The 13,094-nt window shown below is 44.1% G+C and overlaps 1 protein-coding gene across 1 annotated transcript in view; it reads right to left on the bottom strand.

The window, feature by feature from the left end:
- Window positions 1-13,094, bottom strand: part of tecpr2 (tectonin beta-propeller repeat containing 2) — a 152,072-nt gene that overhangs the window by 111,867 nt on the left and 27,111 nt on the right. The window contains exons 11-13 of the mRNA XM_056295835.1: window positions 11,242-11,482; window positions 10,678-10,951; window positions 6,481-6,727 (exon numbers count right to left, since the gene is read on the bottom strand). Of these exons, the coding sequence (XP_056151810.1) occupies window positions 6,481-6,727; window positions 10,678-10,951; window positions 11,242-11,482 (762 nt within the window). The remainder of the gene's footprint in view (window positions 1-6,480; window positions 6,728-10,677; window positions 10,952-11,241; window positions 11,483-13,094) is intronic.

The following is a 13,094-nucleotide window of genomic DNA, read 5'->3' as shown; positions in this document are numbered from 1 at the left end:
GAGCAGCCGAAAGTAGTAGTAGTAGTAGACAGGCGATTAAGATGCACAATCAAGCGGGTTCTTAACCTTCTTGAGCAATATAAAAATTGAAGCTTCAGATAACAATGGAGGGAGAGAGTGAGCGTTGAATGATTCACCGAACGTTTCGGCCAATAGTGGGGAAAGAAGCTTTGAACATTTCTTATAAAATTCGCTTGGGACACCTTCTGGCCATGGAGACCTGCCACTCTGCATGGTTCCAATTGCTTGCATTATTTTAATTTCAGAGATGGGCTCCTCAAGTCTATCTTTAACATTCACATCAATGGAGGGGACCTCAAGTTTTTGGAAAAAAGAATCCATTACTGATTGATCTTCAGGGGGGTTAGAAGCATAAAGTTTTGAGTACAATTTACTAAATATATGATTTATTTCATCATGCTCATTAGTGACTATACCCGAGGGAGTACGAATTTCTACTACGGTTTGACGAGCCAATGCTTGGCGAAGCTGATGCGCAAGAATTCTATCAGATTTCTCCCCCTGTTCATAATTATTGGAGCACGATTTCAAAAGGAGTTGCTCTGCATGTCCAGTTGACAAAACTTCAAATTCTGTTTGTAGTGTGAAAAACATTTTTTATATAGGTTGGGCGATGGGGAAGTGGCATAAGTGCTATCAAAATCCAGGATTTCATCTTATAAGGCATTAATACGTTGCATTTTACATTTTCCGGCATAGGCAAAATAAGACATAATTTGACCCAGTGTCTCCCATAAAGTGCCATGGATATATCTGAGGTTTTGAAATGAAATAATTTGATTAGACAGAAATGTGATGAAAGCTCCATCAGAAAGTAGGAGACAGTTAAAGCACCACAGGTGGCGAGAAAAGGGTTGGTTTGGTAAAGTTAGCTCGAGTCAATGGGGCATGGTCTGAGATTACGACAGCCCAAACTGCATTTTCGAACTGATGAGAGCAGTTTATTGTCTAGTAAAAAGTAATCAATGAGTCAGAACCTTTCTCCTTTTTACAGGTAGGCCAAGGGCTTTCACGTTCCAGCTGGTGCAGTAAGTCTTATGAACTTGGGGAAAAAAATGAACAGTCACAAGCTGTGGGATTTAGAAAACGCCAAACATCCAACATTCCATAGGCATTTAGAAATGTATTGATAATAGAAGAACATTTAGAAAGTGGGGCAGGTTTTAATGAGCTACAATCAAGAGTAGTGGACAGGGTACAGTTAAAGTCCACACCAAAGATAATAATGTGAGTACTGATGTCAGGTAAGCGGGATATAAAATCCTTACAGAACTGCGCATCATCCCAATTTGGAGCGTATATGTTGGCTAGAATAACCAGACTATTATACATATGACCCTTGACAAATATGCAATGACCCCTTGAATGTGCATCAACCTTCAGTAGAGTGGCCCCTTTGAATTTGAATTGAAATTTCGAGTGGCCTATCCAACCACAACCAAGCCGAACTTGGTCCGAGTCAAAAAGGTGCGTTTCCTGGAGAAATGCAATCCGAGTATTGAGGTGTTTAAGATGAGTCCGAACCTTCTTCCTTTTTACAGACAGGTTGAGGGCTTTCTCGTTCCAGCTGGTGTAGTTGACTAACCTACTCATACCACTCCCTGGACCAGATGTTAGTGATACTGCATGTCACTGCAGGTGAATATCTATTACCAAAGTTGGAGAGAGAGATACAGTCAGTACAGCAAATGAGAGGGGACAAGTTTACCATCAGTAGACCAGTGGAACGATAGACCGCCGATATGAGTAAAGCAAAAAAGAGAAAAAAGAAAAGGGGAAAAAGGGGGTGAAAAAAATACCATAATACCCACACCTCCCGCCACCCACCTCCCCAGATCCCCCTTTCCCTACTCCCACCCTATATCGAACTCCAACAGGGCCATGCATGCTATTGTGTAGCCTTAACAAACAAGCAAACAATTAGAGTCCTGCCAAGTGGACATGTGAAAAATAAAAATATGTCGGCACATTTGTGAATCATTTCAGTGGGAGAACAAGAAAATTACAGTTCCAGTGTATTTAGGCAGTGGTAGCTCTTCTAGTATCAGCCAGGTAATGTTGTAAAGTGCAATTTATACTACTACTATTCTCTGATCAAATATGTAGTATGGGCCGGTGTTTCAGTGAACAGCTGACTTCAAGCTGATGTGGCTAAAAACAACTAACTTACCATAGCAAGACCAGCTAATAACAAACCAGGAGGCCAAATACCACACTAGCAATGTTAAACAAAATAAAACAATCATCAAGAAAATAAACATTTCCATCTCAACATAACTATCACCCTTTGCCTTTGTTTACAAACAAGTAATGCTAGGGGTAAAAGAAAAGTCCAGGGGCGTCCGTGTAGCGTAGCCGTCTATTCCAGGTTGAAAACTACAGACAGTTTCACTCCTACCCTTTCTATGAAAAATACTTGAGCGCACGGACTTTAATCAAGTCTCTGAATTCCTTTTATTTATTAATTTTTTGGGATTTTTTTCCCCCTTTTTCTCCCAAATTGCACAGGGCAAATTACTCCACTCTTCCGAGCCATCCCGGTAGCTGTTCCACCTCTTCTAATAATCCGGGGAGGGCTGCAGACTACCACATGCCTCCTCTGCTACTTTTCCTGACAGTGAGGCGTTTCACCAGGGGGATGTAGCGTGTGGGAGGATTATGCTATTCCCCCCAAATCCCCCCCCCCTCCCGAACAGGCACCCTGACCGACCAGAGGAGGCACTAGTGCAGCAACGAGGACACAGACCCACATCTGGCTTCCCACCCACAGACATGGTCAATTGTGTCTGTAGGGACACCTGACCAAGCCAGAGGTAACGCGGGGATTCGAACTGGCGATCCCCATGTTGGTAGGCAATGAAATAGATCGCTATGCTATGCAGACACATCCTCTGAATTCCTTTCTGAGAACAATCTGTACGATCCGAATCAGTCTGGCTTTAAGTGGGGTCACTCTACCGAGACTAAACTCCTGTCGTTAATGGAATCACTGCATTGGCTAGACCTGCTGGTCAGTCCTCAGCTTTACTGCTGCTAGATCTGTCAGTTGTTTTTGACACGGTTAACCACCAAATCCTCTCCACTCACTGAGCTTGGTATCGCAGGATCTGCCCTCCGCTGGTTCATGCCCTACTTCTCAGGGAGATCTTTTAGAGTATCTTGGAGAGGAGAAGTGTCCTAACCACACAGCTTATTCACAGGGGTGCCTCAAGGATCAGTGCTCGGTCCCCTTCTCTTCTCAATATACACCACCTCACTTGGTGCAATTATCCACTCCCATGGTTTCTCATACTTTTGCTATGCTGACGATGCCCAGCTCTTGCTATCATTCTCGTCATATGACCTCACGGTCTCGGCATGGATATCGTCATGCCTTACTGATATTGCTACATGAATGAAAGAATGCCACCTTCAGCTTAACCTATCTAAGACTCAGCTCCTTGTTATCCCAGCCTGTCCATCCATACAACAACAGATCAATATCCAGCTTGGATCAACCGAAGTCATAACAACAACAACAACAACAACTTCGTTTTGTATAGCGCCTTTCAACAAACCCAAGGACACCTTACACTAGATAAGCAAAAAAAAAGAAAAAGTTTAAAACAGCCCAAACCACTACAGACCATAGGCCTTAGTAAAAAGATAGGTTTTCAGTCATCTTTTAAAATTGTCCAAAGAAGCAGCATTGCAGATCTCTGCTGGAATAGAATTCCAAAGGCGGGGGCTGCCACACTAAAGGCTCTATCCCCAAAAGTCTGCAGGCTGGTGTGGGGGATGGAAAGCAGGCCCATGTCTGTGGACTGCAGATTCCAGAATGGAATATAGGAGTTGAGGAGGTCTGATAGGTACTGGGGGTATAAGCATGGAGGGATTTATAGGCAAGGAGGAAGATTTTTATAAGAAATGGGGGATTTGACCATGAGCCAGTGAAGGTCGACAAGGCTGGAAGTGATGTGTTGCCATGGCTTGGTGCGGGTGAGCACCCTGGCAGCTGAATTCTGCACATACTAAATGAAGCCTGTCTAGGGCTTTGCTAGGTACCCCAGACAGGACTCCATTGCAATAATCCAGACAGGAGGTGATGAAGGCATAGATGAGGGTCTCTGCCATGGAGTCTGAGAGTAATGGCCAGAATCTGGAGATGTTTTTGAGGTGAAAGAAAGCAGATTTGATGACAGATTTGATATGTGACTGGAATGAGAGGGTGGAGTCCAGAATGACATCAAGGTTACGGACTTCTCGGGAAGGGCAGATGGAACAGCTATCCATGTCGAGGAGAAGCTCTCCAACCTCCCGGCGCAGCACACTGGATGCCACAACCATGAGCTCAGTCTTATTGGTATTTAGCTTGAGTAGATTTGATGACATCCAGAGTTTTATTTGGTGGAGGCAGTTAACAAGGGATTTTGGGGGGAGCTGAGAGGATGGTCTAATGCTGAGATAAAGCTGTGTGTCATCAGCATAGCAATGGAAACTTAAACCGTGGTGGTGGATGATCTGACCATGGGGGAGCATCTACATGGTAAAGAGGAGGGGCCCAAGCACAGAGTTTTGTGCCACGCCTTGGTTGTCTGGGGCTAGGGTGGAACTGGAGTCTCTGATAGTGACAAACTATTTCCTGTTGGTGAGATATGACTGGAACCAGGAGAAAGCTACACCAGTGAGGCCTAGGTATTCAGATAAGCGGTCGAGGAGAATGGTGTGGGAAACAGTGTCGAAGGCTGCAGAGAGGCCCAGGAGGATGAGAATACTGATATGGCCAGAATCAGCAGCAATGAGGATGTCATTGGGGATTTTGATAAGGGCAGTCTCTGTGTGTGCTGTGGTCTGCTCTGAAGACAGATTGGAGGGGTTCATAGAGCTCATGGTTGGACATGTGCTGATGGAGTTGGGCAACAATAACTCTTTCCAATGAAAGGTTAGAGATCGGCTGGTAGTTAGTGAGGTCATCTGGGTCCAGGCCTGGCTTTTTGAGGATGGGGTGACTGCAGACAGTTTGAAGCTGAAGGGTATTGTGCCAGATCCCAAAGAGGAGTTGATAATGTCCACAATTATGGGGCACAGGGTAGGCAAACATGCCTTGACCAGGACAGTGGGCATGGGTCCAGGGAAGAGGTGGAAGCCTTGGCCATGGTGACAAATTTAACAACTTGAAGAGCATCCACAGGTGAGAAAGAAGAGAGGCAGCACTTAGGTAGGCACACAGTAGGGGGAGCAAGATCCTGCAACTGAGGTGCATGCAGGGGGGAGGGAGCAGGTACCAGAAACTCATGCCCACAAAGTCTACCTGAAACCTGGGTGTCATGACTGATGACCAACTAACCTTTAAGGTTCATGTGGCCTTGATTGCTTGGTCATTCTGATTTGCCCTGTACAACATCAGGAAAACAAGACCCTACCTGTCTGAGCATGCAGCACAGCTCCTGGTACAGGCTCTTGTAATATCACACATTGATTACTGCAACTCCTTATTGGCAGGTCTCCCTACATGCACTTTCAAACCTCTGCCAATGATCCAGAATGCAGCAGTGCGTCTGGTCTTCAACCAACCCAAAACAGCACATGTCACTCCGCTGTTCATATCCCTCCACTGGCTCCCAGTTGCTGCCCACATCAAATTCAAAACCTTGATGCTCGCTTACAAAGCAGCAACAAAATGGCTCCCACCTACCTGAACTCCCCCATTCAGTCTCCACTCAGTTCCGCTCACTACGCTCTGCCAATGAAAGGCACCTGGCACTTCCACCACAATGGGGCCCTAAGTCTGCAGCCAGACTCTTCTTTCTGTAGTTCCCTGGTGGTGGAACGAGTTACCAAACTCCATTTGATCCACTGAGCCCCTCTCCATCTTTTAGAAGAAGCCAAAGACCCAGCTCTTTCTCCAACACCCCCACACCTGATGGTATTAATAAAAACACAAAAATGCTTCTATGCCCCCTATGCATTGCCTTTGTGTACTGCCTGTTGACACCTATGTCCTATCGAAGTTGAACCTAGTTTTTTGGACCTTACTTGCGTTGTCTCCTGACTAGATCCTTGCTTGTGTTGTGTTAACTCTCTTTGGATAAAAGCGTCTGCTAAATGAAACTGTAACATTGTAACATACTAAATTCCCACTATAATACCAGACTACCTCTACAAATCTAGACTACCGCAACTGATACTAAACTACCACAACTAAAACAAGACTACAACTATAATATTCGATTACCGTTACAAATACCTTAAAATTACTAATACTACGCTCTCATCAGTAATACTACACTAATAATACTATAGAGCTAATAATACTCTACCATTGGTTTGGAAATACCTTAAGTTAAAATGCTCAGTCCAATTAAATTACACTTTTAAATACACCCTCCCCCATACACACACACACACACACACACACACTCACTCACACTCACACACACACACACACACACACACACACACACACACACACACACACACCTCCTCATTCTCTTCCTCTGGGCCAATGAGAGGACTCAGGAACTCAACATCTTGCTCCTCCATTGGCTGGTACTCCTGTTCATCAACTTGTTCCTCAGCATTCTGCATGTAGGAGAAGGTGCATTCCAAGAGCAAATCTACATCTGGGGTAGAGGGCACTGCTGCAGACTCTGCCCCCTGGAGAGAGCCCTCCACTGGGGACATCTGGCACTCCAGGCTCTGGAGATAGAGACGAGCTAGGGGGGAGCTGGGAACACAACACAGTGAATTAAGACTTGGAGCAGGAACAAAGGACAGGTCAGACAGCAGAAGATAGGTCAAGGGGCTGTGGTCAAACATTAGAAAGACAGGAAGCTCTTGTCTTTTAAACCCAGTGTAATTACAGCACCTGGCCAAAGTCACAAAGACAACTATAATGTAACATGATGTTTGAGCGCACCAAAACATATTCTAAATCAACTTTAAAGTTGATATAGCAATAAATGACTGAGGTGCTTCTTATTTTTCTTCACAGCACAGCAACAAGTCACGCATTCATTTAAAAGCCGTGGCACAAAAGAAACACGGACGATGAGGAGGTAAAGTAAAAAAATTGTCTTCCAAACTCTTTTTACTAATGTTTGTTAACATTGTAAACAATAATTTCAATTGTTTCAACATTTTTTTAAAACACATAAAAATAATGGCATATAAAGAAGATTATGTATATGGCTAAAACAGTAGTTAGAAACATATACATACATACATACATACATACATGGTACATACATACATACATACACATATAATATGTATATACACACACACACACACACACACACACACACACACACACACACACACACACACACACACATATATATATATATATATATATCGTTTTTTTCGGAAACCGTCAATGGTGTTGTTATATTCCGCTCACCTAACGAGGAGCGGAATATCAACACAGACACAGCAAGAAAAGTTTAATACATTGTAGTACAGGCCTGTTTGGTGCGTGGCGCACTCATCACCTGCTAATGTGGTTCAACAAAGAATCATACAGTTTACATTGCCCAGCATCACACCCCTAATTTCGGTTGGACAGCAACCAATCAGATGAGGAAACACTGAAACTATAACAACCAATGGGGTAGGTACTTATGATGCACAGCAACCAATGGAGGGGTAGAAAACATTACAACCAATGGGGTAAGGGACTGGGGCTTGTTTTGAAAAGCATTTAGGGACCAGGGCACTGTTGAAATGGCCTACATTTAAAATACAACAAGGTAATTTATGTATATCATATAGTGGGGTGGTGTTGGGGCACAGTTGGAAGGACAGGCAGTTAAAATATTTTAAAAAATATTAAAAAAAACTCTAATAAACGTCACGTGTATCATCTAACGGGGTGGGGGGGTGATAATAAAGACATTTTACTTATAGTTACAAAGGAGATATTTTATTGGCCAATTCATTTCTATTATTCAAGGTGGACATATCAGGTCTGCAAATAATAAAATACTTTTCTGCCGAGCACAGGTTACATCTTTTACCTCTAACTGAATATGAATTACTCTTTGCAAGGGTTTTCCATGAGACAGAAAAACTGATATTCTTGTCTACCTATGACCAAATGTGGCGGCTTAAGGCCGTTGCATTTCTTGCATGCTCATTTCTGAAGCTACTCATATGGGCATAAAACCTCATTTTAAAAGGGTCCTCTGTTAGTCCAACATAAGTGTTCACATTGCAGTTGTCTTCTCTTGTCACCGATGCCTGGTAGGTGACTCCCTTTGTTTGGCATTTTCCTTCAAGAGGACATGATGGCTTAACACGGCAGTTGCAGTTGGAGGTGCTTGGTTGCGGTGAGGGGCTGTGTGTCTTGGCCATGATGCTTGTGTTGTGGGATGAAATAATCTGCTGAAGATCTGGCCTGCGGCTGTAGCTCATTTTGACTGTGTTCCTGTTAAATATTTTTCTCAGCTGATGGTCTGGGGTAAAGCACTCATCCAAAAGCTTGAAAAATAGTCTTCCAATAATAGAGGCCACATGGTGTCACTGTAGGAGGATTATTCCAGGTTATGTCCCGCTTTCTGCTGTGGTTTTGTTTTTGTTGTTGCTAGCTGTTGCTACTGGATGGTGGGTTGTACTTAAGTCTGAAATTATATACACATGTTTGTAAGGCCTCCTGGTATGGGGGTTGCTTCATTAAAGATGGCTTCGCTGGATGATAAACATGAGAGTCTTTTATTTATGCTCACTAGGGTATTTTTCAAGATGGAGGGTGGATGACTGCTTTCTCTGTGGATGTATTGCAGTATATTATTGGGCTTCAACTCCAGCTACTCCTGCAGATCCTGTCTTACCAAATTCATATCTACACAATGAGTCACTGACAGTCTCAGATATTACAGCTTTTGAGACTCTCTTGATACTTTGACTAAGTTTGTGTCAGCTTCTAAACCAACTGCTTGTGTAGCAGTTGTGTAGTATATTTGCAAACAATTGACTTAACATTTCAATTTAGGCTAAAAAAAACCAGACTGACTTCCTCGACATCTCATTAGACCTTAGAAATGGCACATACAGACCATACATGAAGCCCAATAATATACTGCAATACACCCACAAAGAAAGCAATCATCCACCCTCCATCTGGAAAAATACACCAGTGAGCATAAATAAGAGACTCTCATGTTTATCATCCAGCGAAGCCATCTTTAATGAAGCACGCTGGGTCAGGCAAGGTTGCCCAATCTCCCCATATTTGTTCCTTCTCACTCCCCAACTCCTCTCAACATTTATTCTTGAGAGTGATGTCCAAGGAATTGCTTTAACAGGTCGTCAGATAATCATCAGTCATCTTGCTGGTGAAAAACGCCATTGCTTTGCTGTTCTTGTCAGTTGCCTGTATCACTTCCGGCGCTGCCTGGAAATGATCGAGCTGGCCAAGTCGGAATGCGGAAGAGAGTGTGCATATAGTCCATTGGTCATGTCTGCAGGTGGGAAGCTGGATGTGGGTATACATCTTGGTCGCTCCACTAGCGCCTCCCCTGGTCGGTTGGCACGCCTGTTTTGGGGGGGCGGGGACTGGGGGGGGGGCGTAATCCTCCCACATGCTACGTCCCCCTGGCGAAACTCCTCACTGTCAGTGAAAAGAAGCTGCTGGCGACTCCACACGGAGACATGTGGTAGTCTGCAGCCCTCCCCGGAAGCCAATATTTTTTCCCTAGGATGAATCCGGAAATCTCCCACCCTCAGGCGCTAGGATTGTCCAGATATGACTGTCAGTCAATTTTCCGGATTCATCCTAGGAAAAAAATATTCGCTTACCGTACACACAGTTAACTTGACACAGTTAGCTTGGTTGCAAATGTGGCTAATGGCTAACAGTTAGCTAGCAAACGTGGCTAGGGTTAGGGTTAGGGTTGTTGCGCGTTCGAATCGGCCTTGACTGACAGGCAGATCTGGCCAATCCTAGCGTCTGAAGGCGGGAACTTTCCCGATTCATCCTAGGAAAAAAATATTCGCTCCCCGGAGCGGCAGAGGAGGTGGAGCAGCAACTGGGAAGGCTCGGAAAAGTGGTGTTATTGGAAAGGTACAATTGACAATTAGGGAGAAAAAGGGGGGGGGGGACAAATAAAAAAAAACTTGGTCGGTGTTAGCCATCATGTTAGCACCCTTAACACGTGTAGTAGGCATAGTGCCTAATTATAATGTAGTACTCAAAAAGACGTAGTAGTAAAAAAATATACTACCAGTACAGTTGTTACCAGCTGAAAAAATGGGTGATGTAGATCCAAAAGCACCCATTGTTTTATCAAGTTATTGAACAACTGGCTCGAAACTCTAAAATCTCCCGCCTACCCACTCATCATGCCACCGGAGATCTCGCCTACTTATATGAATATAACACTCATGTGTGTCCTGGGGGCAGAGTCTGGGAGTACAAAGCAAATTAATTAATTGATTATTCTGGAAGACAAAATGGGGAAAATAAAAGAACAAAATATAGTACAAATCCCACAGAATGTACATATGCTTCCTACATACAATACCTCCTACAGAGGATTCTTCCTACATAAGATGTGTCCTTCAGCTGGGAACACAGTCATAGACTGTGTTGTGCCAACACTTAGAGCAGAATTACAACACTGAGATCAGAAAACAAAAGCAGTATTTGTGCTGCCTAATGTTCTTTGATTAACTGACCTCAGCTCAGCCTCCTTTTCTCTTCTTCCATCCTCTCTGCCTCTGTCTGGAAGCCTCTGCTGAGAAACCTGGGGGCCCAGGTTCTGGCTGTGCTCCTGTTCAATAGAGTCTGTGCTCTGGAGGTCCAGACTGCTGTATAGGAGGGAGGTTCGGTCAGAGAAAGGTTGATCGCTTAGTGGAGTCCCACTGCCTCCATCACTACAGCCTCCATCTTGAAACACGAACATGGACTCAGACCAACTACTCTCACAAAGACGGTTTCCACTGCAGCTATCTACAGAGAAAGGCAGATATAGAAAGAATATGAGCGAGAAAGTGAGAGAGGTAAGCTCAACAGACAGAAAGAAAGACAGGTCAGATCGACATAGACAGGTTAGATAGACAAACGTACAGACAGACAGGTTAGATAGGTTTACAAACAGACAGATAGACAGGTTACACAAACACACCAACAGACAGCTAACTAGACACAAGATAGGTTGGACAAACATACAAAGACAGGTTAGAAAGGCATATAGACAAACAGCTAGACAGACGGACTAGATGAATTCCTCTTCATCACACCTTGCCTTCTCCTCTTGGTCTTCTTCTTGACTTTTATGGCTTTGACCACCAGTTCCTGCTGTAAGTCCTCCTGGCCTAAGGGGATGCTGTAGCGTCTGGAGCACAGCTCAGACATCTCGTTAGTAGAGGAAGTAGTCATGGGGGCAGTTTCATGGATGCTGTCCCAAGAGGTGATAGAGCTGCTTCGACTATAGGAGCCACTGGTGGCAACACCGGGCCGCTGACAGAACTGCTCCCGTGTCTTGAGATTAAATATATGAGAAATTACTGTCCTACAAACATAATACACAACACCCAAAACTGGCAAACATGAGTTTACTGTGGAATACAATTAAAGCTCTCTATTACAAGAATTGACTGTATATGTAGTAGGAAACCAATTGGAGAATTGCTAAAAATCTAATTACTAGTCGAATCATGTCCCTGATTTTAAACCACTTTAGTAACAGACTTGAAGCAACAAAAGTCTAAACCATAAAAGGGGTTGCCTTTATGCATGCTCAATAATCCAGATAAGAAAATCACAGAAGGGTGAATCAGTTCATCTGGATACAACCTTTATTGACAGAAACATTTCATCACTCATCTAAGTGGCATCTTCAGTCTAAACTGACTGCAGGTGTCCCCACCCTTATAAACAATACAGTGACTGCAGGTGTCCCACCCTTATAAACAATACAGTGACTGCAGGTGTCCCACCCTTATAAACAATACAGTGACTGCAGATACCCCACCCTTACAAACAATACAGTGACTGCAGGTGTCCGACCTTATAAACAATACAGTGACTGCAGGTGTCCCACCCTTACAAACAATACAGTGACTGCAGGTGTCCCACCCTTACAAACAATACAGTGACTGCAGATACCCCACCCTTATAAACAATATAGTGACTGCAGATACCCCACCCTTATAAACAATACAGTGACTGTAGGTGTCCCACCCTTACAAACAATACAGTGACTGCAGGTGTCCCACCCTTATAAACAATACAGTGACTGCAGGTGTCCCACCCTTATAAACAATACAGTGACTGCAGGTGTCCGACCTTATAAACAATACAGTGACTGCAGGTGTCCCACCCTTACAAACAATACAGTGACTGCAGGTGTCCCACCCTTACAAACAATACAGTGACTGCAGATACCCCACCCTTATAAACAATATAGTGACTGCAGATACCCCACCCTTATAAACAATACAGTGACTGCAGGTGTCCCACCCTTACAAACAATACAGTGACTGCAGGTGTCCCACCCTTATAAACAATACAGTGACTGCAGGTGTCCCACCCTTATAAACAATACAGTGACTGCAGGTGTCCCACCCTTACAAACAATACAGTGACTGCAGGTGTCCCACCCTTATAAACAATACAGTGACTGCAGGTGTCCCCACCCTTATTAACAATACAGTGACTGCAGGTGTCCCACCCTTATAAACAATACAGTGACTGCAGATACCCCACCCTTATAAACAATACAGTGACTGCAGGTGTCCCACCCTTACAAACAATACAGTGACTGCAGGTGTCCCACCCTTATAAACAATACAGTGACTGCAGGTGTCCCCACCCTTATAAACAATACAGTGACTGCAGGTGTCCCCACCCTTATAAAAAATACAGTGACTGCAGGTGTCCCACCCTTATAAACAATACAGTGACTGCAGGTGTCCCACCCTTACAAACAATACAGTGACTGCAGGTGTCCCACCCTTATCAACAATACAGTGACTGCAGGTGTCCCACCCTTATAAACAATACAGTGACTGCAGATACCCCACCCTTACAAACAATACAGTGACTGCAGGTGTCCCCACCCTTATAAACAATACAGTGACTGCAGGTGTCC

Source organism: Lampris incognitus, chromosome 16 (genome assembly GCF_029633865.1).
Source record: "Lampris incognitus isolate fLamInc1 chromosome 16, fLamInc1.hap2, whole genome shotgun sequence".
Taxonomy (NCBI): Eukaryota; Metazoa; Chordata; class Actinopteri; order Lampriformes; family Lampridae; genus Lampris; species Lampris incognitus.
Note: the sequence above shows the minus strand (reverse complement) of the source record. Positions and strands in the feature narration are given on the sequence as shown.